Source organism: Macaca thibetana, chromosome 5 (assembly GCF_024542745.1).
Source record: "Macaca thibetana thibetana isolate TM-01 chromosome 5, ASM2454274v1, whole genome shotgun sequence".
Taxonomy (NCBI): domain Eukaryota; kingdom Metazoa; phylum Chordata; class Mammalia; order Primates; family Cercopithecidae; genus Macaca; species Macaca thibetana.
In genome coordinates, this window is record NC_065582.1 from 61,638,255 (window position 1) to 61,665,033 (window position 26,779).

General features: G+C 40.5%; 1 protein-coding gene across 9 annotated transcripts in view; it reads right to left on the bottom strand.

The window, feature by feature from the left end:
• ABHD18 (abhydrolase domain containing 18) overlaps positions 1 to 26,779 on the bottom strand; it is a 68,338-nt gene that overhangs the window by 9,908 nt on the left and 31,651 nt on the right. For 6 of the 9 annotated variants that reach the window (XM_050792031.1, XM_050792030.1, XM_050792034.1 and 3 more), the window contains 6 exons: positions 15,028 to 15,106; positions 14,833 to 14,919; positions 12,645 to 12,670; positions 7,005 to 7,143; positions 4,021 to 4,110; positions 2,980 to 3,081 (listed from right to left, as the gene is read on the bottom strand). In XM_050792031.1, the coding sequence (XP_050647988.1) occupies positions 2,980 to 3,081; positions 4,021 to 4,110; positions 7,005 to 7,143; positions 12,645 to 12,670; positions 14,833 to 14,919; positions 15,028 to 15,106 (523 nt within the window). The other 3 variants (XM_050792038.1, XM_050792039.1, XM_050792035.1) reach the window with 3 other exon arrangements.

A 26,779-nucleotide genomic window follows, 5' to 3' on the forward strand; every position in this document is an offset into this window, starting at 1 on the left:
TCTCGCACTGTCCCCCAGGCTGGAGTGCAGTGGCGCAATCTTGGCTCACTGCAAGCTCCTCCTCCCGGGTTCATGCCATTCTCCTGCCTCAGCCTCCCGAGCATCTGGGACCACAGGCGCCTGCCACCATGCCCGGCTAATATTTTGTATTTTTAGTAGAGATGGGGTTTCACTGTGTTAGCCAGGATGGTCTTGATCTCCTGACCTAGTGATCCACCCGCCTCAGCCTCCCAAAGTGCTGGGATTACAGGCGTGAGCCACAACGCCCAGCCTCATAATTTTTTTAAAAAAGAAAGAGGTATCAAAATTTAACTCAGGACTAAGATAAATGACTTACACTTTATTGCTGTTTCCTACTTAACAGTAAAGGGTATCATTTAGCCTGCATCTTTTTTTTTTTTTTTAACAGCCAAAGTTTTGAAATCCATGATCTGCCTTAACCTTTGAACTTCTAAAAGTCTTACAAATGAGTAACGTAAATTCAAACAGAAGAGGACACCAGCGTCCCCAAATCCCTTTCTCTGGTTGAACTAACCAGAATTAAAAATTATTGGCTGGGCGTGGTAGCTCACGCCTGTAATCCCAGCACTTTGGGAGGCTGAGGCGGGCAGATCATGATGTCAGGAGATCAACACCATCCTGGCCAACATGGCAAAACCCTGTCTCTAATAAAAATACAAAAATTAGCCGGGCATGGTGGTGTGTGCCTGTTATCCCAGCTACTTGGGAGGCTGAGGCAGGAGAATCGCTTAAATCTGGGAGGCAGTGGTTGCAGTAGGTTGACATCGTGCCACTGCACTCCAGCCTGGGTGTCTCAAAAAAAAAAAAAAAAAAAAAAAAAAATCAAGAAAAAAAAGAAATATTGCCTGTTAAAGTCTCAAAACTGTATTCTAAGTTTAAGGACTTGTAAATACAGTTATGTGTTGTTTAATGATGGGATATGTTCTGAGAAATGCATCATTAGGTGGTTTCATTGTTGTGTGAACATCACCGTGTATTTACATAAACCTAGATGGTATAGCTCACTACACACCTAAGCTATATGGTGTAATCTATTGTTCCTAGGTTACTAACCTATACAACATGTTACTGTACTTAATACTGTAGGCAACTGTAACACAATTTTAAGTATTTGTATATCTAATCATAGAAAAGGTACAGTAGGCCAGGCATGGTGGCTCATGCCTGTAATCTCAGCCCTTTGGGAGGCCGAGGGTGGGTTGATCGCTTGAGGTCAGGAGTTCCAAGACTAGCCTGGCCAACATAGTGAAACCTTGTCTCTACTAAAATATAAAAATTAGCCAGGTGTGATGGTGGGTACCTGTAATCCCACCTACTTGAGAGGCTGAGGCAGGAGAATCATCTGAACCCAGGAGGTGGAGGTTACAGTGAGTAGAGACTGTGCCACTGCACTCCAGCCTGGGTGACAGAGCAAGACTCCATCTCAAAAAAAAAAGAAAGAAAGAAAAAGAAAAGGAAAAGGTATAGTAAAAATATCGTATTAAAATCTTTTGGGCCACTTTATATATGTGACTGAAGCATTGTTATGCATAACATGACCGTACAATGTAAGTAAATAATATATGAGGTAAGTGTCTCCCTATAAAAGTATTCAAACTAATACATGAAAAAGAAATGATAGAATATCAGCAACCATCAATGTATTGATACAGTCATTAAGCATCAGTAGAGGCTTACATCATAAAAAAAGAGAAAATCAGATATTATGTGTTTCCTATAGCCTTGTGAAAGAAATCAAAACAATGAGTTTAATCAAGCCTTTATCTAGATCCAACTGCCAATTTTCAGGCAATGTAGAGCAAAATGCTGAACTGTACCATGAGAACACAAACAGAAAAATCTAGATTGTGAGAAACCCTACAGGTCAAATAACCTAAATTCTTCATGAAATAAATTATAAGGAACATAAAGGGATGTAGGGCAACTTATTTCTTTTCTTTTTTTACAGATTGATTGATCGATTGATTGTTTATTATTATACTTTAAGTTCCAGGGTACATGTGCACAACGTGCAGGTTTGATACACAGGCATACACGTGCCATGTTGGTTTGCTGCACCCATCAACTTGTCATTTATATTAAGTATTTCTCCTAATGGTATCCATCCCCCAACTCCCCACCCCCCGACAGGCCCCAGTGTGTGATGTTCCCCGCCCTGTGTCCAAGTGTTCTCATTGTTCAATTCCCACCTGTGAGTGAGAACATGTGGTGTTTGGTTTTCTGTCAGAAGGCAACTTATTAAAGGCACTTCAAATAAAAGAACTATAGGGTCTACAGATACACATTTGGATAATAAAATTATTTTAAAAGCAGAAGGAATAAACATAAGGATAATGATCACTAATAATGCAGGAAGGAAGGCTTTGTGATTAGGACACATTTGAAGGGGTTTCTGGTTTGGGTGGTCAAGTTTTATTTTTGACCTAGGTAGTAGTTACAGTGTGTTTGGCTTTTAATAAATGTAGTAAACCACATATATGCTTTGCATGATTCTCTGTATCTGTGTTTTATTTTAAAATAATTTTTAAGAAAGAGTCTCACTCTGTCACCCAGGCTGGAGTGCAGTGGCACAGTCTTGGTTCACTGCAACCTACAACTCCCAAGTTCAAGAGATTATCCTGCCTTAGCCTCCTGAATAGCTAGGATTACAGGCATCCAACAACACATGCGGTTAATTTTTGTATTTTTACAGAGATGGTGTTTAGAGATGGGTTTGGCTGGGCTAGTCTCAAACTCCTGACCTCAAGTGATCAACGCGCTTCGGGCATCCCAAGGTGCTCGGATTACAGGTGTCACCCACCATGCCCGGGAAAAAATGAACAATTTTTGAAGTTAAAAAATAGTATGTACGGCTAGCTATGTTTTTAAAAATTTGCTATTCTCTTTAAAAACCTGAATCATTAAATATACAATCAACTCCCCCCTCCAGCAATGTTGGATGGAAAGTGAAATACTTACTCCACAGTATTCAAGCATGTGAATAATTTCTTCTTCATATACTGTCTGGGTATAATATTGCTTTTCCAGCTCCCGCCAATTAATTGATTTACTCAACACACCCTGAAATAATAAGCTAAATTAAGATCAAACCACATCATAAGGCAATTTGCCCAATACTTTTGTTATTATTACTGTGTGAGACTACCTATCTTTTTTTTTTTTTTTTTTTTTTTGGCAGATGAAGTCTCACTCTGTTGCCCAGGCTGGAGTGCAATGGCACTATCTCAGCTCACTGCAACCTCCGCCTTCCGGGTTCAAGTGATTCTCCTGCCTCTGCCTCCCAAGTAGCTGAGACTACAGGCATGTGCCACCATGCCCAGCTAATTTTTGTATTTTTAGTAGAGACAGAGTTTCACCAAGTTGTCCAGGCTGGTCTCGAACTTCTGACCTCAGGTGGTCCACCAGCCTCAGCCTCCCAAAGTGCTAGGATTACAGGTGTGAGCCACCGCTCCCGGCCTGAGACTGCCTATCTTTCGCCTGCATGTAAGGTTGGCCCTTAACTGGAGTCTGGGAAATTGACCAATAAACAGCTTTCTATACTTTTATAAAACTTTTCCTAAAAGATAAGACTGGGTCACTGTATCTAAACTGCTTATATAAACAATGCAGTTTCTGCTGAACACCTGCTTTCCTTCTGAATTTTTGGTGCATGCTAGGCAGAAGTTATCCAAGTCACTAACCCCTGATAAAAACTCTGGACTGCAAGGCTCAGGGGAGCTTCACTGATGGACAGCCCTTTGCACTTACTGTCAATAATTATTGCTGGAAGAATTAAGCATGAACTGTAACACTCCATTAGGAGAGGAATCTCGGAAGCTTGTTCTTGGTTTCTTTTGTTGTAGTTAAGCCTTAATCATGATTACGACTATATCATCATACGACTCAGGAGTCCTATAATTCCTTCCATGAATCACCAAAGCTGAGGGTGGTTTTGGAGACCCCCAAAACAATTACCTCTAATTATATATAGCTACCTAATATTAATTACAATTAAATTACCGTAGTGAAGACCCCAGATGCTGTGGACCAAGACAGGCATGGAATCAATGGCATGGGCTTAGGCCAGTTGGATACCGCTAAGGAAGCCATCTGTAATATAACAGATAGTTTAGAGAGCTTCTGTAGAGTTTCTATTCAGTAAAATAAAAATATTTAATATTAATAAGCATTCAGTGCAGTAAGTTGGTCAGATAAACACAAAGTCTGCAAACATTTGTGAGAATGTCTAGCAACCTCATTAAACTTCCCAAATCATAAATTCAACAACATTTAATTTCCCCCTTAGAAAGCAGTAAAATGTAATAGAAAACTTTAAGTAACCTCAAGACCATTCACTGAGAGCTACTTTCTACTGTGTAAATATGGAGAAAAGATGCCGAGATGTAGATGCTGGGCAGCAGGGTAAACACACTCATTACTTAAGTGACTTACTCAGATACAGCAAAATCACAACTATAAAACAGACCATTGAGGTGGACTGAGTATGCAAAGAATTCGGGGAACCACAAAGCAGATTACATAATAGATATAAAATAATGTAATGGGTGTGATTAGATAAGGGAAAATTACTCTCCCTTTTGGAGAAGGGAGAACTTTATCTTCTGGAAAAGTTACTTTCCCTTCTGGGCTGGAGGAATCAGAAGGGAAAGGCAGGCTTCATGAAATGGGTGAGTCTTCTAGAGGAATGAAAGATAGGGTCTTGTCTTCCATAGAAATAAATCAGTATGATCAAAGGCAAGATGGTGAGAATGCACAGGGTCTCATAGGGAAATAACCAATATGCTTCAGTTGGGATGGTCAATAGGCACATGTGGCCAATGGAGTGAGGGAGATATGTAGGGCTAGAAAGATTGATCAGGATCAGATTAGAGGTCCTTTGTTCTATAGATAATCGAGAATTAATAAAGAGGTCTGAGCAAAGGAGTAGTATTGTCAAAGAAGTGATTCAAAGAAGGTAACATGATAGTAGTTTACAGGACTGAATAGAGAAGGGGAGAGCTGAGGTAGGAAGACCAGTTAATAGGCAGTAATCCAGGTGAAAGTTATAAGGACCTGACCTAGGTGATAACAATGGAAACACTACTAGGTGGGAATATAAATCCTTTTCCATCTTCTGTTTCACTGTCAGGTAGTTGTTTTGAATTTTTTTTTTTTTTTTTTTTTTTTGAGATGGAATCTTGCTCTGTTGCTCAGGTTGGAGTGCAGTGGCACGATCTCAGCTCACTGCAACTTCCACTTCCCAGGTTCAAGCGATTCTCCTGCCTCAGCCTCCTGAGTAGCTGGGATTACAGGCGTGTGCCACCACACCTGGCTAATTTTTGCATTTTTAGTAGAGATGGGGTTTCACCATGTTGGTCTGGCTGGTCTTGAACTCCTGACCTCAGGTGATGTGCCTGCCTCAGCATCCCAAAGTGCTGGGATTACAGGTGTGAACCACTGCGCCCAGTGTAGTTTTAAATTTGAGTAAGTTTTTGAACTTAACTTTCAAATTCAAGAGAAATAAAGAAACTTCATATAATAATAATAATTATTATTATTTTGAGATAGAATCTCGCTTCTGTCTGGGTCACCTAATCTGGAGTGCAGTGGTATGATCACAGCTCACTGCAGACTCAAACTCGGGGGCTCCCCCTCAGCCTCCCATGTAGCCACAACTACAGAGATGTGCCACCATGCCTAATTTTTTAAACAATTTTTTTGTAGAGACAGGGTCTTACTACTATGTTGCCTAGGTTGGGGTATGATTATTTTTTAGGCCAGGTGCAGTGGCTCACACCTATAATCCTAAAACTTTGGGAGGCCAACCTGTGTGGATCACTTGAGCCCACACACAAACAAAATACTAATAATTTTTAAAAAATGTACTGAGTGACTAATATGTGCCAAGTAATAAATTAGAGCATATTCCTGGCCCTCTATGTCTCAACTGCTTCATGGAGAAAACAGACTGCTGAACAAGTCAGTAAAGTACAGTAAAAAGTTACTAATGGGAGTTTCAAGTATAGTCTGGAGGTAAGGCTGGGTGTCACAGCTGAAACAGAAGGGTAAGCTGTTACTCAGCTAGGTGAAAGAGAATAAGGGAGCACTAGAGGGATGCTAGCATGTGACACAGCTGGAGCCCAGTGTGCACACAAGCTTTTGGCAGGTTTTGAACAAGACAGAACAAAGACAAGATTTAGAAAGATCACTGTAGTTAGGGTGTGGAGGAGAAATGGTTAAGGAAAAGATCAATAAGAGGCTGGGCTTTGTGGCTCATGCCCGTAATCCCAGCACTTCGGGAGGCCGAGACGGGTGGATCACGAGGTCAGGAGATCGAGACGATCCTGGCTAACATGGTGAAACCCCGTCTCTACTAAAAATACAAAAAATTAGCCGGGTGGTGATGGGCACCTGTAGTCCCAGCTACTTGGGAGGCTGAGGCAGGAGAATGGCATGAACCCGGGAGGCGGAGCTTGCAGTGATCCGAGATCAAGCCACTGCACTCCAGCCTGGGTAACAGAGCAAGACTCCGTCTCAAAAAAAAAAAAAAAAGAAAAAGATTAATAAAAGACTAGAGACAGAAAAGCAATTAGGAATCCATTTTAGTACACTCTAAAAGGCAGACAAAAAGTAAAATAGGTTGGTGGTACTAGGGAGATAGATAAATGGAAAGTATTTTCCAATTCAGCTATCTTGACCAACGTAACAGCAAAATTGGGCATTTATACTTGAGACTTGAAAAGTTAAATATTATAATTAATTTGTAATAAAATATTAAATCTAATACCTGAGATACAACTGTGGAATAGTACAGTGTCTATATAAATCATGCAAAAAATTAACATCATTACTTCATAATTGGAATAAGAGTTTGGAATCTGTTTCTGCTTCCTACTTTTACCAAAACTAATTCTATACCTAAAGTGAATTTTTAAAATAACCAGGTTCTCTAGATCTTACAAACATAAACATAATTAAATGTAGGCAGAAATAAAAAGGCTTACGTGTCCTCCCATGGATATTCCAGTCATTCCTAAAGGGCCGTAACCTTCCCTCTCTAGCCAGTGCAAGAGAGCTGCAGATTCTAAAACAAGAGCTCCTCCCATCACAAAAAGGTCAGACACATTTTTTAAGCTGGACCTTCTACCCTCACAAAACAAAATAGAAAATGATTATTTTATGTATTTACATGCTAATATATGCAAATTTACAACAGGCTGCCAGACTTCATGTATTTCTTTTAAAGGACCAGATAGTTAAGTAAAACAATGTAATAAATTGGAATTAGGGCCAGGTGTGGTGGCTCATGCCTGTAATCCCAGCACTTTGGGAGGCTGAGGCAGGGGGATCACTTGAGGTCAGGAGTTCAAGACAAGACTGGGCAACATGGCACTTTGGGAGGCCGAATCACAAGGTGATCGAGACCACGGTGAAACCCCATTCTACTAAAAATACAAAAAATTAGCCGGGCGCGGTTGTGGGCGCCTGTAGTCCCAGCTATTAGGCTGAGGCAGGAGAATGGCGTGAACCCGGGAGGCAGAGCTTGCAGTGAGCCGAGGCCACTGCACTCCAGCCTGGGTGACAGAGCGAGACTGTCTCAAAAAAAAAAAAAAAAAAAAAAAAAAGACTGGGCAACATGGTGAAACCTTGTCTTTACTAAAAATACAAAAATTAGCAGGACATGGTGGCGCATGCCTGTAATCTCAGCTACGTGGAAAACTGAGGCTTGAAAATCGTTTGAACCTGGGAGGTAGAGGCTGCAGTGAGCTGAGATTGCACCACTGTACTCCAGCCTGGGCAACAGAGTGAGACCTTGTCTCAAAAAAAGAAAAAAGAAAAAGGAATTAGACAGCTGCTAACATTGGATTACACATCAAATCACCTAAAACGTAACAAAAAATGTGTTCCTGTTCTATAGCACATAATCTTTACTGAAATTATTATAATAGAATTTAAAGCATAACTTTTTTTTTTCCTTTGAGACAGTGTTGTTCTGCTGCCCAGGCTGGAGTGCAGTGTCATGATCTTGGCTCACTGCAGCCTCCACCTCCTGGGTTCAAGCGATTCTCCTGTCTCAGCCTCCTGAGTAGCTGGGATTACAGGCGTGCGCCACCACGCCTGGCTAATTTTTGTATTTTTAGCAGAGACAGGGTTTCACCATGTTGGCCAGACTGGTCTTGAATTCCTGAGCTCAAGTGATCCGCCTGCCTTGGCCTCCCAAAGTGCTGGGATTCCAGGTGTGAGCCACCACGCCCAGGCTTAAAGCATAACTTTTATTTTATTTTATTTATTTTTTTCAGATGGAGCCAGGCTGGAGTGCAGTGGCGTGATCTCGGCTCACTTCAAGCTCCGCCTCCCGGGGTTCAGGCCATTCTCCTGCCTCAGCCTCCCGAGTAGCTGGGACTACAGGCGCCTGCAACCACGCCCGGCTAATTTTTTGTATTTTTAGTAGAGACGGGGTTTCATCGTGTTAGCCAGGATGGTCTTGATCTCCTGACCTTGTGGTCTTGATCTCCTGACCTCGTGATCTGCCCGCCTTGGCCTCCCAAAGTGCTGGTGGGATTACAGGCAAGAGCCACTGCGCCTGGCCAAGCATAACTTTTAAAAAAGGCAACATAAATAAAGAATTTAACCAAACACTAGGCTCATGTATTACTGAAATCTTAAATATGTTGCTTATTTTCACAAAATACACAATTTATGAATATAATAAAATATAAAACAAATACATTTTTATACATATACATGTTTTAAATAAAGACCAATTCAACTGGAATTTCATTTTTAGAAGCTAATTTTACATAGAAGTATATTTCCTTATAAAAAGTACTTAAGCTGGGTGCAGTGGCTCACACCTGTAATCCCAATACTTTGGGAGGCCAAGGCAGGCAGATCACGAGGTCAGGAGTTCGAGACCAGCCTGACCAATAGGGTAAAACCCTGTCTCTACTAAAAATACAAAAATTAGCCAGGTGTGGTGGCACGTGCCTGTAATCTCAGCTACTCAGGAGGCTGAGGCAGGAGAATCACTGGAGCCCAAGAGGTGGAGGTTGCAGTGAGCCAGACATCATGCCACTGCTCCAGCCTGGGTGACAGAGTGAGACTCCATCTCAAACAAAAACAAACAAACAAACAAAAAGTATTTAAATATATCCTTTTGGGTCCTAGAACCATCCGTATATAGTGATTGAAATAAATATATTTTATTTTATTACTAAAATGACCAAATTAGAATCTACTTTTCAAAATGCAACTTGTATTAAGACACACATAACTGGTTACTGAATGAAACCTTGCCAAAGTTACAAAAATTCATTTTACCAATGATTATTTATCATATGCCTACACATAATATGTGCAAAGAACCAGGTGCCAGAAGGAATGCCAAACATGAAAAACAAAATCTTGGCTCAAAGACCTTACTTCCACTGTCCTACCAAGTTCTCTCAGAGCTCTAAGTCCAGAAGGTAGGGTTTCTGTTTATGGAAACTATGCTATCCTTCATCCAAACAGATCATAGTCATGCTTCATCAGAAAAAAAACCCATTTATTCTTATCTTTGTTTCCTATCCTCAAGTCATTTTTCTATTTATGATTACACAATTTCCCCAACTTTTTCTTTTAGCCTTGTATGGGAGCCTTGAATTCTGAGGTCTCCCAGTTTGCTCTTTTAGAAGTTACTGATATGAAATTCTGGGACAGTGGTTATTTATAACGGTAGACTCGGTCTCAAATTGTTTCAGCATTTTTGATGAAAACGGACTTAAGATGGCTTTTTAAAAAGAAAGAATGCGCAAGAGAGAAGTATCTGTGATTTAAATTGCAAACCATTTCTTTTTTCTTTTTTTTGAGACTGGGTCTCACTCTCATTGCCCAGGCTGCAGTGAAGTGGCTTGATCATGGTTCACGGCAGCCTCGACTTCCCGGGCTCAGGTGATTCTCAATCTCAGCCTTCTGAGAGCTGGGACTACAGGTGTGCACCACCATTTCTGGCTTTTTTTTTTTGAGATGGAGTTTCGCGCTTGTCATCCAAGCTGGAGTGCAATGGGGTGATCACGGCTCACTGCAAGCTCCGCCTCCTGGGTTCACGCCATTCTCCTGCCTCAGCCTCCCGAGTAGCTGGGACTACAGGCGCCTGCCACGAGGCCCGGCTTTTTTGTATTTTTAGTAGAGATGGGGTTTCAGGGTGTTAGCCAGGATGGTGTTGATCTCCTGACTTTGTGATCTGCCCACCTTGGCTTCCCAAAGTGCTGGGATTATAGGCGTGAACCACCGCGCCCGGCCCAGAACTTTTGATTTCCCTCCCACAACATCCAATTCATAAACAAGTCCTATTATTTAAACTTAAATATATCTTGAACCCAGGAAAACTTCTCTCCATTTCCACTGCTACCTAAAGTCACTACTCTTTCCTGCATCAATGCAATAGTTTCCTATTTGTTTTCTCTGTTGCTTTATTTATTTATTTATTTATTTATTTATTTATTTAATTTTTTGAGACGGAGTCTTCACTCTGTTGCCCAGGCTCGAGTGCAGTGGCATGATCTCCGCTCACTGCAAGCTCCGCCTCCCGGCTTCATGTGATTCTCCTGCCTCAGCCTCCCCAGCAGCTGGGACTACAGGCACCCGCCACCACCCCCGGCTAATTTTTTGTATTTTTCAGTAGAGACGGGGTTTCACCGTGTTAGCCAGGATGGCCTCGATCTCCTGACGTTGTGATCCACCTGCCTCGGCCTCCCAAAGTACTGGGATTACAGGCGTGAGCCACCGCGCCCGGCTTGTTCTCTCTGTTGCTACTCTTGCCCCAGTAAACCAAAGTAGGTCTTAAAAAATATAAATCAGGCCACTCATCTGCTTGAAGTCCTCTAGACACTTCCCATTGCACTTTCAGATCATTCACATTCAAAGCATGATGGCCTTTCACAATCTGGTCCTTGTCTTTTTTTTTAGATGGAGTCTTGTTCTGTGGTCTAGGCTGGAGTGCAGCGGCATGGTACTGGCTCACTGCAACCTCCGCCTCCTGGGTTCAAGTGATTCTCCCGCCTTGGCCTCCCCAGTAGCTGGGGCTATAGGTGCATACCACCACACCTGGCTAATTTTTTTATTTTTAGTAGAGACAGGGTTTTACCATGTTGGTCAGGCTGGTTTTGAACTACTGACCCCAAGTGACCCACCCACCTTGGCCTCCCAAAGTGCTGGGATTATAGGTGTGAGCCACTGCACCCGGCCCTTGCCTATCTTTCTGACCTCATCTTGTACTACTCTCCCCTCCTGATGCTTACGTGGGGCTTTTCATTTACTTTTCCTTCTCTGTGGCTGATCTTCTTCCAAGTCTTCATGCAGGTGGCTCCTTCTCATTATATTATGTTTTCATATATAATACTGTTACTACACTGCACCCCATATTACTCTTTATACAATTGCCCTGCTTTACTTCATTCATTGGGTATTGCTAAAAATCTGAAATCACCTTATTTATTGTTATCTATCTCCCACACTACAATACAAACTTTATGAGAAAATGTTGTCTTATTGTTGCAGTATTCCCAGGGTCTAGGTTCAAATATTTATTGAATAAACCAAACGAAACACAGTATAGATTATGGAAACGCCTTGAAGTTTATCGTTTTAAAAGAATGAAAAAAGTTTATCTTCAGATTTTCTTTTTTTTTTTTTTTGAGACAGAGTCTCGCTCTGTCACCCAGGCTGGAGTGCAGTGGCCCAATCTCGGCTCACTGCAAGCTCCGCCTCCCGGGTTACGCCCTTCTCCTGCCTCAGCCTCCTGAGTAGCTGGGACTACAGGGGCCCGCCACCGCGCCCGGCTAATTTCTTGTATTTTTAGTAGAGACGGGGTTTCACCATGGTCTTGATCTCCTGACCTTGTGATCCGCCCACTTCGGCCTCCCAAAGTGCTGGGATTACAGGCGTGAGCCACCGCGCCGGGCCTATCTTCAGATTTTCTATACTATTCATTGTAAGAATAAAGTGTCTAATTACACAATGTAAATGTACCTTAAAAAGGGAAAGGTAGGCTGGGCACGGTGGCTCATGCCTGTAATCCCAGCACTTTGGGAGGCCAAGGTGGGCGGATCACTTGAGGTTAAGAGTTTGAGACCAGTTTGACCAACATGGTGAAAGCCCATCTCTACTAAACATACAAAAATTAGCTGCGTGTGGTGGTGCATGTCTATAATTCCAGCTACTTGGGAGGCTAAGGCAGGAGAATCGCTTGAATGCGGGAGGCAGAGTTTGCAGTGAGCTGAGATCGCACCAGTGCACTCCAGCCTGGGTGATGGAATGACTCCGTCTCAAAGAAAAAAAAAAAAAAAAAAAAAAAAAAGCAAAAAATAAAAACCAAAAAAGGAAAGGGTTTTATCATTTCTTCATTTACAGTTTCACAACTAAACTATATATTAAGTCTACCTATTAAAATTTTTTATTGTATTTCCTTAACAGACATTAAAATGCAAAAATCTTAAAAATAAAAATTAAAGTCAGTATTCATACTACAGTTTTATAACAGAACTCCCCCCCATAATATTTAGATATTCAATTTAGAAATGGTTAACTGAAGGCAACCAACATTTTAATACTGCTGGATATTTGGTAAAAAGACTGCAAAAATGAAGGTGATATATACTTACACTTGGTCCTTGGGTTTCCTGCAGCCATTTAAGAATGTGGGTCAAAGAGAAAGTTTTAAAATAATTAAATAATTTTGAGAGTACATTAAGTAGTTAAATTTTCTACAATTTAATACTGAAATAACTCCATTCTAATTCTCTTAAGTAGGCTGTTTAGAAGTTCTTAAATTTTCAACTTAATTATTTTCCTTTTTATTAAAAAAAACCCAGCTTTATTGATATCATCATGTATCACATAATTCAGCCAATAAAGTATACCTATTAACGTTTTCAGTAAATTAACAGGGTTGTACAAATCTTCAATTTAAATTTTAAATGAAGTTTATTTTTTCATTTATATAATTTTTATTATAGAAAATCCAAAAAGTACTAAAAAGCAGATTAAAGAACAACTACTTAATCTACAGACAACCAGATTACATTCTGGTACATTTCTCTTTATGTACAGTTTTTTTTTTTTTTTTTTTTTTTTTTTTTTGAGGCATAGTCTTGCTCTGTCACCTAGGTTGGAGTGCAGGCAGCTCACTGCAACTTCTGCCTCTTGGGTTCAAGCGATTCTCCTGCCTCAGCCTCCCAAGTAGCTGGGATTACAGGCGCACGACACCATACCCAGCTAATTTTTGTATTTTCAGTAGAGATGGAGTTTTGCCATGTTGTCCAGGCTGGTCTCAAACTCCTGACCTCAGGTGATCCTCCTGCCTTGGTCTCCCAAAGTGCTGGGATTACAGGTGTTGAGCCACCATGCCAGGCCAATGCACATTTTTGCTTTGGATTTTGTTTTTAGTTTTTTTGCATACCTGTGCCACACCATAGAGTCTATATCCTATTTTCTTTTCTTTTCTTTTTTTTTTTTTTGAGACAGAGTTTTACTCTTTTTGCCCAGGCTGGAGTGCAATGGCGTGATCTTGGCTCACTGCAACCTGTCCCCTGGATTCAAGTGATTCTCCTGCCTCAGCCTCCTGAGAAGTTGGGATTACAGGTATGTGCCAGCATGCCAGGTTAATTTTATATTTTTAGCAGAGATGGGGTTTCACCATGTTGGCCAGGCTAGTCTTGAACTCCTGACCTCAGATGATGTGCCCACCTCAGCCTCCCAAAGTGCTGGGATTACAGGCGTGAGCCACTGCACCTGGCCTATATCCTATTTTCACATCAGAAATACTTGTCATACATTATTGTAAACTTTTTAATAATAATAGTTAAAACTTACTGAATGCTTATTATTTATCAGGCACTGTTCTAGATAGTATTAATCATTTAATAACCTCAATAACCTAAGAGATTATTCCCATGTATCAATGAGAAAATTGAGGTACTAAAAGGTTATGTAATAGCCAAGGTCACAAAGGTAGTAAGCAGTAGAGAAATAAATATAACACAGGTAGAGAAATAAATGTAACACAAGCAATTGCATAAAATTCCAATATTATGAACCACAGTTTACATAACTATTTCTATTTTAGACATTGAGCTATTTCTAATGGTTTACTGTCTAAACTAAAGCTATACAAACATGTTTTTGTTATTTAATTATTTCTTAGTTTTTATCCTTAGAATAAATTTCCCAGAATCAAAATCATTTTGTCAAGGGATATGATGTTTCAAAGCTCCTGATACACATGGTAAAAAATGTTTTCCCAAATGGTTGAACTAATTTTCCGTCATTAATAACAAGAGTGCCCATTTCAAAGCAGCCTCACCAGTACTGTGTTTTTTTTTAAATAGTTGATCATTATTGTTTTAACTCTACATTTATTACCAGCAACGTTGGACATTTCTTTATATCTGTGCATCAGTTTCATTTCTTCTTCTGTGAATAGTCTGACGTCATCTTGAAAATTAAGTTAAGAACTGTCTAAACCTCAACTGATACTGTAAATGCATTTAAAACATGAGTGTTTCCTTAATAGTAAACATTTGACTTACTAATATTAAAAATCTAGCATAAGTCTCCCAAGAAATAGAAGTACAATTTCTTTACTGCACAAGAGAAGTACAATCCTTATGTTAATTTTTAAGAGGCATGAAATAGTCTTTCTCTCCTTTTGATTATTGCTTCTTAAGTATTTTCTGAACTGATGACTAAATTTAACTGGTTTAGAAAACTTGGTTACTATCATTTCTTCTGATGACTAACTATATTAATAAATAAACAAGGCAAAATATTTCTTAGATATCACAAAAGGATATAATAAGGGTTTTCTAACAATAAAGAAGCCATTCGGGCTTCTTTAATCATAGGACGGGCCATTAGTGTTCGTCGCCTCCAGTAATGCTAAGGAAAGAAAAGAACACATACTCAAAAGAATACAGTAGCCACATCTGTTAAGGAGAATATGTTAACAAATTATCTGGAGATTAAGGCATTATAATAAAGTCTTACATGATCTCCTGTTCCAGCAAGATGAATGCATACAGGCCTATATTTACTGTTCCATTCTTTAGGCACAATAAATTGGAACCTATTTTTAAAAGCAAAGACTTATCAATAAAATTCTCTTTAAAGGGCTTTCAATAAAAACTTTCAATTCTTAAAAATTTTACACAAATTATTTGAGAGAAAAGATCTGTCGAAATTTTAACATTCAAATTGTAATTAACTAAATTAAGTTGTCCAAACGCTACGAAGATATTGTAAATCTGCTTTCTGTTAGGATATTAAAATATTAAATACAACATAAACACAGAATTTATTGTCACTATTCTTTACCTTGTTCAATATCACAATTTTATAAATACATAAAGAAATTTTCTTATCTTGTAGAGACGCCACTGTATATGAGTAAGTCTTAAAAGAAGTAACTATTAGCCGAGCGTAGTGGCTCACGCCTATAATCCCAGCACTTTGGGAGGCTGAGGAAGGTGAATCACCTGAGGTTGGGAGTTCAAGACCAGCCTGACCAACATGGAAGAACCCTGTCTCTACTAAAAATACAAATAAAATTAGCCAGGTATGGTGGCGAATGCCTGTAATCCCAGCTACTCGGGAGGCTGAGGCAGGAGAAGCGCTAGAACCCAGGGGGCAGAGGTTGTAGTGAGCCAAGATCGTACCACCGCACTCCAGCCTGGGCGACACAGCGAGACTCCGTCTCAAAAAAAAAAAAAAAAAAAAAGAAAAAAAAGGAACAGAGTCTCGCTCTGTCACCCATGCTGGAGTGCGGTGGCACGATCTTGGCTCACTGCAACCTCTGCCTCCCGACTTCAAGTGCTTCTCCTGCCTCAGCCTCCTGACTAGCTAGGACTACAGGTCCACGCCACTGTGCCTGGTTAATTTTTGTATTTTTAGCAGAGATGGTGTTTCACCATGTTGGCCAGACTGGTCTCAAACTTCTGACCTTGTGATCCACCCGCCTCAGCCTCCCAAAGTTCTGGGATTACAGGTGTGAGACACCGTGCCTGGCCAAAAGAAATAACTCTTTAGATATAGCTCTGACTTTTCCTCTTTGCAAAAGAAATGCTTGGCTGTACAAGCTGTTGATGAATCAATAAAATAGTTTATGTTGTCTTTTTAAAAAACTTTTAGTATATGATAGAATCTGACTCATTAAAATGTTGATACTTACAAGTCAAGTCAATCCATGCTAGAAAACAAAAAACACAAATGCGCAGATAGTTTTCTCTATTTGTCTTTTTTTTTTTTTTTTTTTTTTTTTTGAGACAGGGTATTGCTGTTACCTAGGATGGAGTGCCGCAGCATGATCACAGCTCACTGAAGCCTTAACTTTCTGGGCTCAAGTGATCCTCCCACTTCAGCCTCTCAAGTAGCTGGGATTACAGGTATCTGCTACCAAGCCCAGCTAATTTTTTATTTTTTGTAGACATGGGGTCTCGCTATGTTGCCTAGGCTGGTCTCAAACTCCTAGACTCAAGCGATCCTCCTGCCTTAGCCTCCCAAAGTGCTGGGATTACAGGCATGAGCCATTGCACCTGGCCTTTGTTTTTTCCTTAATTGTAGTATTTTGGTCCTCATTTAATGTTTTATGTTTTTTCTTTTAATCTGTATGACTTCTTTTTTTTTTTTTAACTGTGGTAGAATATACATATCATAAAATTTACAATTTTAACCATTATTATTTTTTTTTTAGAGACAAGGTCTCACTTTTTAGCCCAAGGTGGAGTGCAGTGACACAATTATGGCTCACTGCAGCCCAGACCTCCTGGGCTCAAGCAATCCTCCCACCTCAGCATCCCAAGCAGCTGGGACTACAGGCATGTGCTATCACGCCTGACTAATTTCTTTCTTTCTTTCTTTCTTTTTTTTTTTTTTGAGAGACGGAGTTTTGCTCTTGTTGCCCAGGCTGGAGTGCAATAGCGTGATCTAGGCTCACTGCAACTTCCGCCTCCCAGGTTCAGGCGATTCTCCTGCCTCAGCCTCCCAAGTAGCTGGGATTACAGGCGCGCACCACCACACCCAGCTAATTTTGTATTTTAAGTAGAGATGCAGCTTCTCCATGTTAGTCAGGTTGGTCTTGAATGGCTGATTTCTTTTATGTTTTGAAGAGACAGAGTCTTCTTATGTTGCCCCAGATGATCTTGAACTCCTGGGTTGAAGTGATCCTCCTGCCATGGCCTCCCGAATAACTGTGATTACAGACATGAGTCCCCACACTTGTCCGTTTTAACCATTTTTAAGTGTATGATTCAGTGGCATTAAGTACAGTAACGTTGTGCAACCATCACTACCATCTATCTTCAAAACATTTTCATCTTCCCAAACTCATTTCTCATTTTAATTTTCTTAGCAGTTTATATTTTAGAATTACTATCATAGGAAAAGACTGTACTGTCACCTGAAGGTTTGACCTGAGGTGATTAGATTCTCAAGCAACATAAAACCTCAATTCTGAGCTGAAAACTTTGCTTGGACAGAATGGGTAATATCACCACTTATCCACTGTCAATAAATTGCAGAATAGAACAAAGACAAATAAAGTTAGGATGATTTAAGAATTATTTATGTTTTGTGCTCATGGGAACTCTTAATTTTCAGTTCCATAATGAGAATTGCCACTGTTAACCAACAGCTTTGCTTCATTTTGCATTCTGAGCATTGTCCTGTTTCCTGATATTTTAAAGATTTTGGGGAAATGAAAACATTTACGAATTTTTTCAGTAGAAAGCTGGACATCTCTGCTATTATTTGTACTTTTCTTTTGTTCCATAGCAATGCATGTAGTGACTTCATTATTGGATAATAGCTTTAATAGGAATTTTTTATTGTAGTATTAACTAGCTACCCACCTAATTAATTTCAGTAATCAGTGCTCAAATTCAACTATCTTTTAAAAGTCTTCCCCAGTGTCCCATGATGAATGGGTATAGACCATGTGACTCCTCTGCCACAGCTGACTGGGCCAAGCATAAGCCAAGTTAGGGCAATGAGATTTGCTCTTTTGGTAATATGGAATTGGGACAGACTATAGTTAGATTCTGTTGAGCTTTTGGATATGAAAGCTTTTGGATATGGCACAACCCCGTCTCTATTAAAAACACAAAATTAGCTAGACATGGTGGCAAGTGCCTGTAATCCCAGCTACTTGGGAGACCGAGGCAGGAGAATCACTTGACTCTGGGAGGCCGAGGTTGCAGTCAGCCAAGATTGCAGGGCCACTCCACTCCAACCTGGGTGACAGAGCAAGACTCCATCTCAAAGGAAAAAAAAAAAAAAAGAGAGATGGAGCCTTGCTCTGTCGCCTAGGCTGGAGTGCAGTATCACAATCTTAGCTCACCACAACCTCCGTCTCCGGGTTCAAGTGATTCTCCTGCCTCAGCCTGCAGAGTAGCTGAGATTACAGGTGCTCACTACCATGCCCAGCTAATTTTTGCATTTTTAGTAGAAATGAGGTTTCGACATGTTGGCCAGGCTGGTCTCGAACTCCTGACCTCAGGCGATCCACCTGCATAGGTCTCCCGAAGTGCCAGGATCACAGGCGTGAGCCACCATGCCTGGCTCCAGCATGTTTCTAACAGGAATCTCAGAAAAGAATGGAGACAAGACAGGAGAAAAAAAAGTGGCAAAAATAATAGATGAAAATTTATCTGGCCGGGCGCGGTGGCTCAAGCCTGTAATCCCAGCACTTTGGGAGGCCGAGACGGGCGGATCACGAGGTCAGGAGATCGAGACCATCCTGGCTAACACGGTGAAACCCCGTCTCTAATAAAAAATACAAAAAAAAAACTAGCCGGGCGAGGTGGCGGGTGCCTGTAGTCCCAGCTACTCGGGAGGCTGAGGCAGGAGAAGGGTGTGAACCCGGGAGGCGGAGCTTGCAGTGAGCCGAGATCTGGCCATTGCACTCCAGCCTGGGTGACACAGCAAGACTCCGTCTCAAAAAAAAAAAAAAAAAAAAGAAAATTTATCTGTTTTCTTCCAAACTGAAAGGGTCTTCTGAGTGGCAGGCACAAAGAATTAAAAAAAAAAAAAAAAAAAAAAACAAAACAACAACAACAACATCTAACCACTAAGGATACAGAAAAGACCACAAAAGTTTCTAGAGAGAAACAACTGGTTACCTACAAAAGTAGAAGAATCAAGTTGGTATCAAGTATTTCATCAATAATGCTGGAAGACAGAAAAAAACACACCAAAGCCTTCTAAATTCTGAAGGAAGTTATTCTGAACCAAGAATTACATGAGTAGGCAAGGGGTTAACTAAGTATGAGGGATAATAAAGTCATTTTTACATATTAATAACTCAGAAATTTACTATCTACAGAACCTCAAGGAAAAAAGTATCAGAAGCTATAAGGACAACACTAGCACATCAAAAAGTTATCCACTACAATCAAGTGGGCTTTTATTCCTGGGGTGCAAGATTGGTTCAATATATGTATATTAATAAAGGTTATTCACCACATAAACAGACTTAAAAAAACCACATGATCATCTCAATAGATACAGAAAAGGCTTTTGACAAAATTCAACATCACTTCATGTTAAAAACTTTCAATAAGGCCGGGCGCGGTGGCTCAAGCCTGTAATCCCAGCACTTTGGGAGTCCGAGACGGGCGGATCACGAGGTCAGGAGATCGAGACCATCCTGGCTGACACAGTGAAACCCCATCTCTACTAAAAAATACAAAAAAACTAGCCGGGCGAGGTGGCGGGCGCCTGTAGTCCCAGCTACTCGGGAGGCTGAGGCAGGAGAATGGCGTGAACCCGGGAGGCGGAGCTTGCAGTGAGCCAAGATCACGCCACTGCACTCCAGCCTGGGCGGCAGAGCGAGACTCTGTCTCAAAAAAAAAAAAAAAAAAAAAAAAAAAAAAAAAACTTTCAATAAATTAGGGATCAAAGGAAGATACCTCAAAATAAGAGCCATCTATGACAAACCCACAGCCAACACCATACTGAATAGGCAAAAGCTAGAAGCATTCCCCTTGAGAACTGAAACAAAACAAGGATTCCCATTCTCACTACCACTATTCAACACAGTATTGGAAATCCTAACCAGAACAATCAGGCAACAGAAAAAAATAAAAGGCATCCAAATAGAAACAGAGGAAGTCAATTATCTCTCTTTGCAGTCAATATAATGTTATACCTTAAAAACCCCATAGACTCTGCTAGAAGGCTCTCAGAACTAATAAATAACTTCAGTAAAGTTTCAAGATAGAGATAGAAGATTAATGTATAAAGCTCAGTAACATTTCTTTTCTTTTTTTTTTTTTTTTTTTTTGAGACAGAGTCTCGCTCTGTTGCCCAGGCTGGAGTGCAGTGGCCGGATCTCAGCTCACTACAAGCTGCGCCTCCCGGGTTCACACCATTCCCCTGCCTCAGTCTCCCAAGTAGCTGGGACTACAGGTGCCTGCCACCTCGCCCGGCTAGTTTTTTTTTGTATTTTTTTAGTAGAGACAGGGTTTCACCATGTTAGCCAGTATCTCCTTACCTCGTGATCTGCCCATCTCAGCCTCCCAAAGTGCTGGGATTACGGGCTTGAGCCACTGCGCCTGGCCCGCTCAGTAACATTTCTATACACCAATAACATCCAAGCTGAGAGCCAAATCAAGAACACAATCTCATTTATAATAGCCACACAACAACACACACAGAAACCTAGGAATACAGCTTACCAAGGAGGTAAAAGATCTCTACAATGAGAATTACAAAACACTACTGAAAGAAATCAGAGATGACATAAACAAATGGAAAAACATTCCATACTCGTGGATAGGAAGAATCAATAGTTAAAATGGCTGTACTGTCCAAAGCAATTCACAGATTCAATGCTATTCCTATAAAACTACCAAAACCATTTTTGACAGAATTAGAAAAATTATTCTAAAATTCATATACGGAACCGAAAAAGAGCATGAATCACCAAAGCAATCTTAAGCGAAGAAAGCAAAGCTGGAAGCATCACATTACCCAACTTCAAACTATACTACAAGGCTATAGTAACCGAAACAGCATGGTACTGGTATGTTGGTATAAAAAACGACACATAGACCAATGGAACAGCATAGAGAATGCAGAAATAAAGCCACACACCTACAACCACCTGATCTTCGGCAAAGTCAGCAATAATAGACAAAAGAGAAAGGACTCCCTATTCAATAAATGGTGTCAGGATAGCTGGCTGACCATATGCAGAAGATTGAAATTGGACCCATTCCTTTCACCATAAACAAAAATTAACTCAAGATAGATTAAAGGCTTTAATGTAATACCTAAAACAATAAAAACCCCAGAAGAAAAACCTAAGAAATTCTGGGTTCAGCCTTGGTGATATGGTTTGGCTGTGTCCCCACCCAAATCTCATCTTTAATTCCCATGTGTTTTGTGAGGGACCTGGTGGGAGGTAGTTGAATCATGGGGGTAGGTCTTTCCCATGCTGTTCTTGTGATAGTGAATAAGTCTCATGAGATCTGATGGTTTTTAAAAGGGGAGTTTCCCTGCACAGCTGTCTTCTCTTGTCTGTCGCCATGTGAGACATGCCTTTCACCTTCGGCCATGACTGTGGGGCTTTCTCAGCCACGTGGACTGTTAAGTCCATTAAACCTCTTTCTTTTGTTTGCCCAGTATCGGGTATGTCTTTATCAGCAGTGTGAAAACAAACTAATACACTTGGCAAAGAATGTATAAGTCCCCAGAAGCAATTGCAACATAAAGAAAAGAGACAAGTGGGACCTAATTAAACTAAAGAGCTTCTGCACAGCAAAAAAAAAAAAAAAAAAAAAAAAAAAAAAGTAGCAACAGGCTGAGGCAACCTACAGAAAGCAAGAAAAATATTCACAAACTTGCATTCAATAAAGGTCTAATATCCAGAATCTATAGTAAACTTAAACAATTTAACAAAAACCAAATAACCCCATTAAAAAACAGGCAAAAGATACAAACAGGCAGCCTTCAAAGGAATAATAATCCCATCACCCAGGTCATGAGCATAGTACCTGATAGGTAGCCTTCCTAGAGATTCCTCCAGAATCTGTATTATTTGCACTCATTTCTATAATGACCATGTATTATTTTGTAATTTTAAAACAATCTAAATGAGGGCTTTAGCTAATATGTTGTCACTGTTTTGTTTTTAAATAGAGTAAAAAAATCCTGTTTTTTCCCACATCAGCAACTCACCTTCACCTAGGAACCTCTTTCATTCTAAGCCATGGTAGGAACTAAGCCACCAGAAGGCTACTTTCTTATTTATTTTTTAATTCTATTTTTGAGATGCAGTCTCACGCTGTCACCCAGGCTGGAGTGCAGTGGTGCGATCTTGGCTCACTGTAACCTCCATCTCCCAGGTTCAAGTGATTCTCCTGTCTCAGCCCCCTGAGTAGCTGGGATTACAGGCGTGCGCCACCATGCCCAGCTAATTTTTGTATTTTTAGTAGAGATGGGATTTCACCATGTTGGCCAGGCTCATGTTTTAAAAAAATATATATATGTTTTATATATTTAAATGAGAGTCTGCATATAATAACAAACTCCTTCTACCTTGAGTAATCAAGAAATCAGTGAACAAGTGTATCACTTCCATAGCTGCATAACTGCTTTGCTTTGGATTCTAGACACTAAAACCCAGTATTTCATCCCAATAATCATCCAAAAGATTTTTAAAGTTCCTAAGTATGTAAAGCACCATAGTGTCAGAGTTAAAGACAAACTACAGACTTAGACAATTCATATAATTTAAAATGTAATGTTTATAGGTTACTAGAATAAACTGTTTTGCTTTTAACTTGTTTAGTTCTTTGCCTTTTTGGGGGGGCTACATTTAATAATGGCATTTGCAGAGAGAGGGAAGTGGAGAAAAACCAGAAAGACCTGAAGAATTAGAGCTGGATGCAATGGTGCCCACCTATAGTCCCAGCTACTTGGAAGGCTGATGGGTAGAATCACTTGAGTCCAGGAGTTTGAGACCAGCTTGGCCAACAGTGAGATCCAGTCTCTTAAAAAAAAAAAAAGTCAGGCGGGAGCAGAGGCTCACACCCGTAATCCTAGCACTTTGGGAGGCCAAGGCAGGTGGATCACAAGGTCAGGAGAGATCGAGACCATCCTGGCTAACACGGTGAAACTTCGTCTCTATTAAAAATACAAAAAATTAGCTGGGTGTGGTGACGGGCACCTGTAGTCCCAGTTACTCAGGAGGCTGAGGCAGGAGAATAGCGTGAACCCAGAAGGCGGAGCTTGCAGTGAGCCGAGATTGCACCACTGCACTCCAGCCTGGGCAACAAAGCGATACTCCATCTCAAAAAAAAAAAAAAAAAGTCTTGAAAAATTTACAAAGGATAAGACAAATTAGACCAAGTCAAAGAAAGAGAGAGAGAGAGAAGAGGAAGTGAGATAAAGAAGTGAAGCTGGGGATGGTGGCTCAGGCCTATAATCCCAGCACTGTGGGAGGTTGAGGCAGGAGGATCCCTTGAGCCCAGGAATTCAAGACCAGCCTAGGCAACATAGAGAGACCTTGTTCTCTACAAATAATAAAAATATTAGTTGGTTGTGGTGGTGCATGCCTGTAGTCCCAGCTACTCAGGAGGCTGAGGTTGGAGGGTCGCCGGAGCTTGGGAGTTCAAGACTGCAGTGAGCTATGATTGCACTACTGCACTCCAGCCTGAGCAATAGAGCAAGGTGGTTAAAAAAAAAAAAAAACCCAAATAACAAAAAATAAACCAAAAAAAAAAAACGAGGAGGAGGAGGAGAGGAAGAAGGTGGAGGAGGAGGAGGAGGAGAAGAAAGAGAAAGACAAGGAGAAGAAGGAAGAATAAAGAAGCAGGGAAAGTGGAACAGAAAGTAAGGAGGGAGGGAGATGAGAGCTAATAAGAAATGACTAAGTTTTTCTCTGAGCCAACAGCTGCTATGGTTACATATCTTTAATCATACATTTGCCTACTGCTGCTAGGTCGTATACTGCTTTTCTTAATCACTTGTTGCCTTTGACAAGGCTGAAAGCAGTACTCTACAAGTTTCAAACCACAAATTCCAAAAGGCAAATACCTAGCTTTTTGAGTTTAGAAGGAAGGCAGACTGAAGAGGGTTGAGATTCAAGGAAACTCTAATTTTAGTCATATGAAATGAGTATTCCTTCTACCCCGCCCTCAAAGAACTCCTTGTACTGATTCTGCCTAGTCTTCTGTTGTTACTTTTTCCTTTTTAAAATAAGAATATCCTTTTGACTGCCTAGTCTTTTGAAATGTAAGTCCTCAACACTCTTTCATCATATTTCCTGATCTCCAGAGAGTACAGTAAGATTGTGTATGTGGCCGGGCACAGTGGCTTAAGCCTGTAATCCCAGCACTTTGGGAAGGGCCGAGATGGGCAGATCACGAGGTCAGGAGATCAAGACCATCCTGGCGAACACGGTGAAACCCTATCTCTACCAAAAAATACAAAAAACTAACCGGGCGAGGTGGCGGGCGCCTGTAGTCCCAGCTACTCAGGAGGCTGAGGCAGGAGAATGGCGTAAACCCCGGGCGGCGGAGCTTGCAGTGAGCTGAGATCCGGCCACTGCACTCCAGCCTGGGCGACAGAGCGAGACTCCGTCTCAAAAAAAAGATTGTGTATGTACATCTGTATTAGACACAAATCAATTAGAAAGTGTGTTGTGGGAAGTCAGGGACCCTAAACAGAGGGACTGGCTAGAGCCGAGGCAGAAGAACATAAATTGTGAAGATTTCAGGGACATTTATCAGTTCCCAAAACTGATACTTTTTTTTTTTTTTGAGGCAGAGTCTTGCTCTGTTGCCCAGGCTGGAGTGCAGTGGCCGGATCTCAGCTCACTGCAAGCTCCGCCTCCCGGGTTTACGCCATTCTCCTGCCTCAGCCTCCTGAGTAGCTGGGACTACAGGCACCCGCCACCTTGCCTGGCTAGTTTTTGTATTTTTTAGTAGAGACGGGGTTTCACTGTGTTAGCCAGGATGGTCTCAATCTCCTGATCTTGTGATCCGCCCGTCTCAGCCTCCCAAAGTGCTGGGATTACAGGATTAAGCCACCGTGCCTGGCCAATTAATACATTTATAATTTCTCACGCCTGTCTTTACTGCAGTCTCTGAACACAAATTGTGAAGATTTCATGGACATTTATCACTTCTCCAATCAATACTCTTCTAATTTCTTATGCCTGTCTTTATTCTCTTAATCACATTAGCTTCGTAAGCTGAGAAAGTACATCACCTCAGGACCACTATTGTACAAATGGATTGTAAAACATGTGTGTTTGAACAATATGAAATCAGTGCACCCTGAAAAAGAACAGAATAACAGCGATTTTCAGGGAACAAAGGAAGATACCCATAAGGTCTGACTGCCTGCAGGGTCGGGCAGAATAGAGCCATATTTTTCTTCTTGCAGAAAGCTAGTAGGAGAAATATCACTGAATTCTTTTCCCAGCAAGGAATAACCCTGGGGAAGGAATGCATTCCTAGGGGTAGGTCTATAGACAGCCACTCTGGGAGTATCTGTCTTATGCGATTGAGATAAGGACTGAAATATGCCCTGGTCTCCTGCAGTACTCTCAGGCTTACTAGCATTGGGAAATTCCAGCCTGGTAAATTCTAGTCAGACTGGTTGTCTGCTCTTGAATCCTGTTTCCTGTTAAGATGTTTATCAAGACAATGCATGCACAGCAGGACATAGACCCTCATCAGTAATTCTAATTTTGCCTTTGCCTGTGATCTTTATTGCCCTTTGAAGCATGTGATCATTGTGACTTACTCCCTGTTCATACACCCCCTCCCCTTTTAAAATCCCTAATAAAAACTTGCTGGTTTTGTGGCTTGCGGTCACCATCACAGTCCTACCAATATGTGATGACATCCCTGGAGGCCCAGCTGTAAAATTTCTCTCTTTGTACTCTTTCTCTTTATTTCTCAGATTGGCCAACACTCAGGGAAAATAGAACGTACGTTGAAATATTGGGGGCTGGCTCCCCCAATAAAAGTGAAAAGGTGAGTGAATACTATTTATTTGAACAGTTAAATTTTGACTCTGCTCAGGTCATATCACATTAGTTTTATAAAAGATTTTTGCTAAATACTGGTTTTCCAGCACATATAAATAAATATGTAGCTGTCTACTCCTTTTCCTCTACTAGTCCACACTCCTTTCAACTTTAATTTCTTTATTCCTGCCTGTATCTTTCCAGCAAGCCCTAATTCAGAAGTGAGAAGACGTTAAGTACCACACAGTTAAATAAATTACCCAAGGACAGGGAGCTGAGTGGCTGAGTCATGGCTGAGACATAAGTCTTCCTTATGTTAGACACAGGGAATTACCAGTACCTACACAGAATTTTTTATAGCCAAGGAAAATTTTTATGCAACTTTTTTTTTCCTTTTTAGAATGAGTAGAGAACTACTGAATGCCATTTATGCCATTTAAAGACAGTAAGAATGATTTTTAAAACATTGGCAAAAACTATTGTTGTAATCATTAGAAAAAAACAGAGCATAATATTAAAGTCTTATTTTTCCTGCTTATAACATTGAATTTGCTAATTTAGTTACATACTTATATTTAAAATCATACATAAATATATTTAGATTTACTGCTGTTAAAACTATCAAAATAAAGTAGCAGTGAAAATTAAAGTATTATTTTTCCTGCTTATCTTTATTTCATTGATATGTATTTAAAATGTTATAAAATTTAATTTTTAATTTTATTTTTTATTTATTTATTTTTTATTTTTTTGAGACCGAGT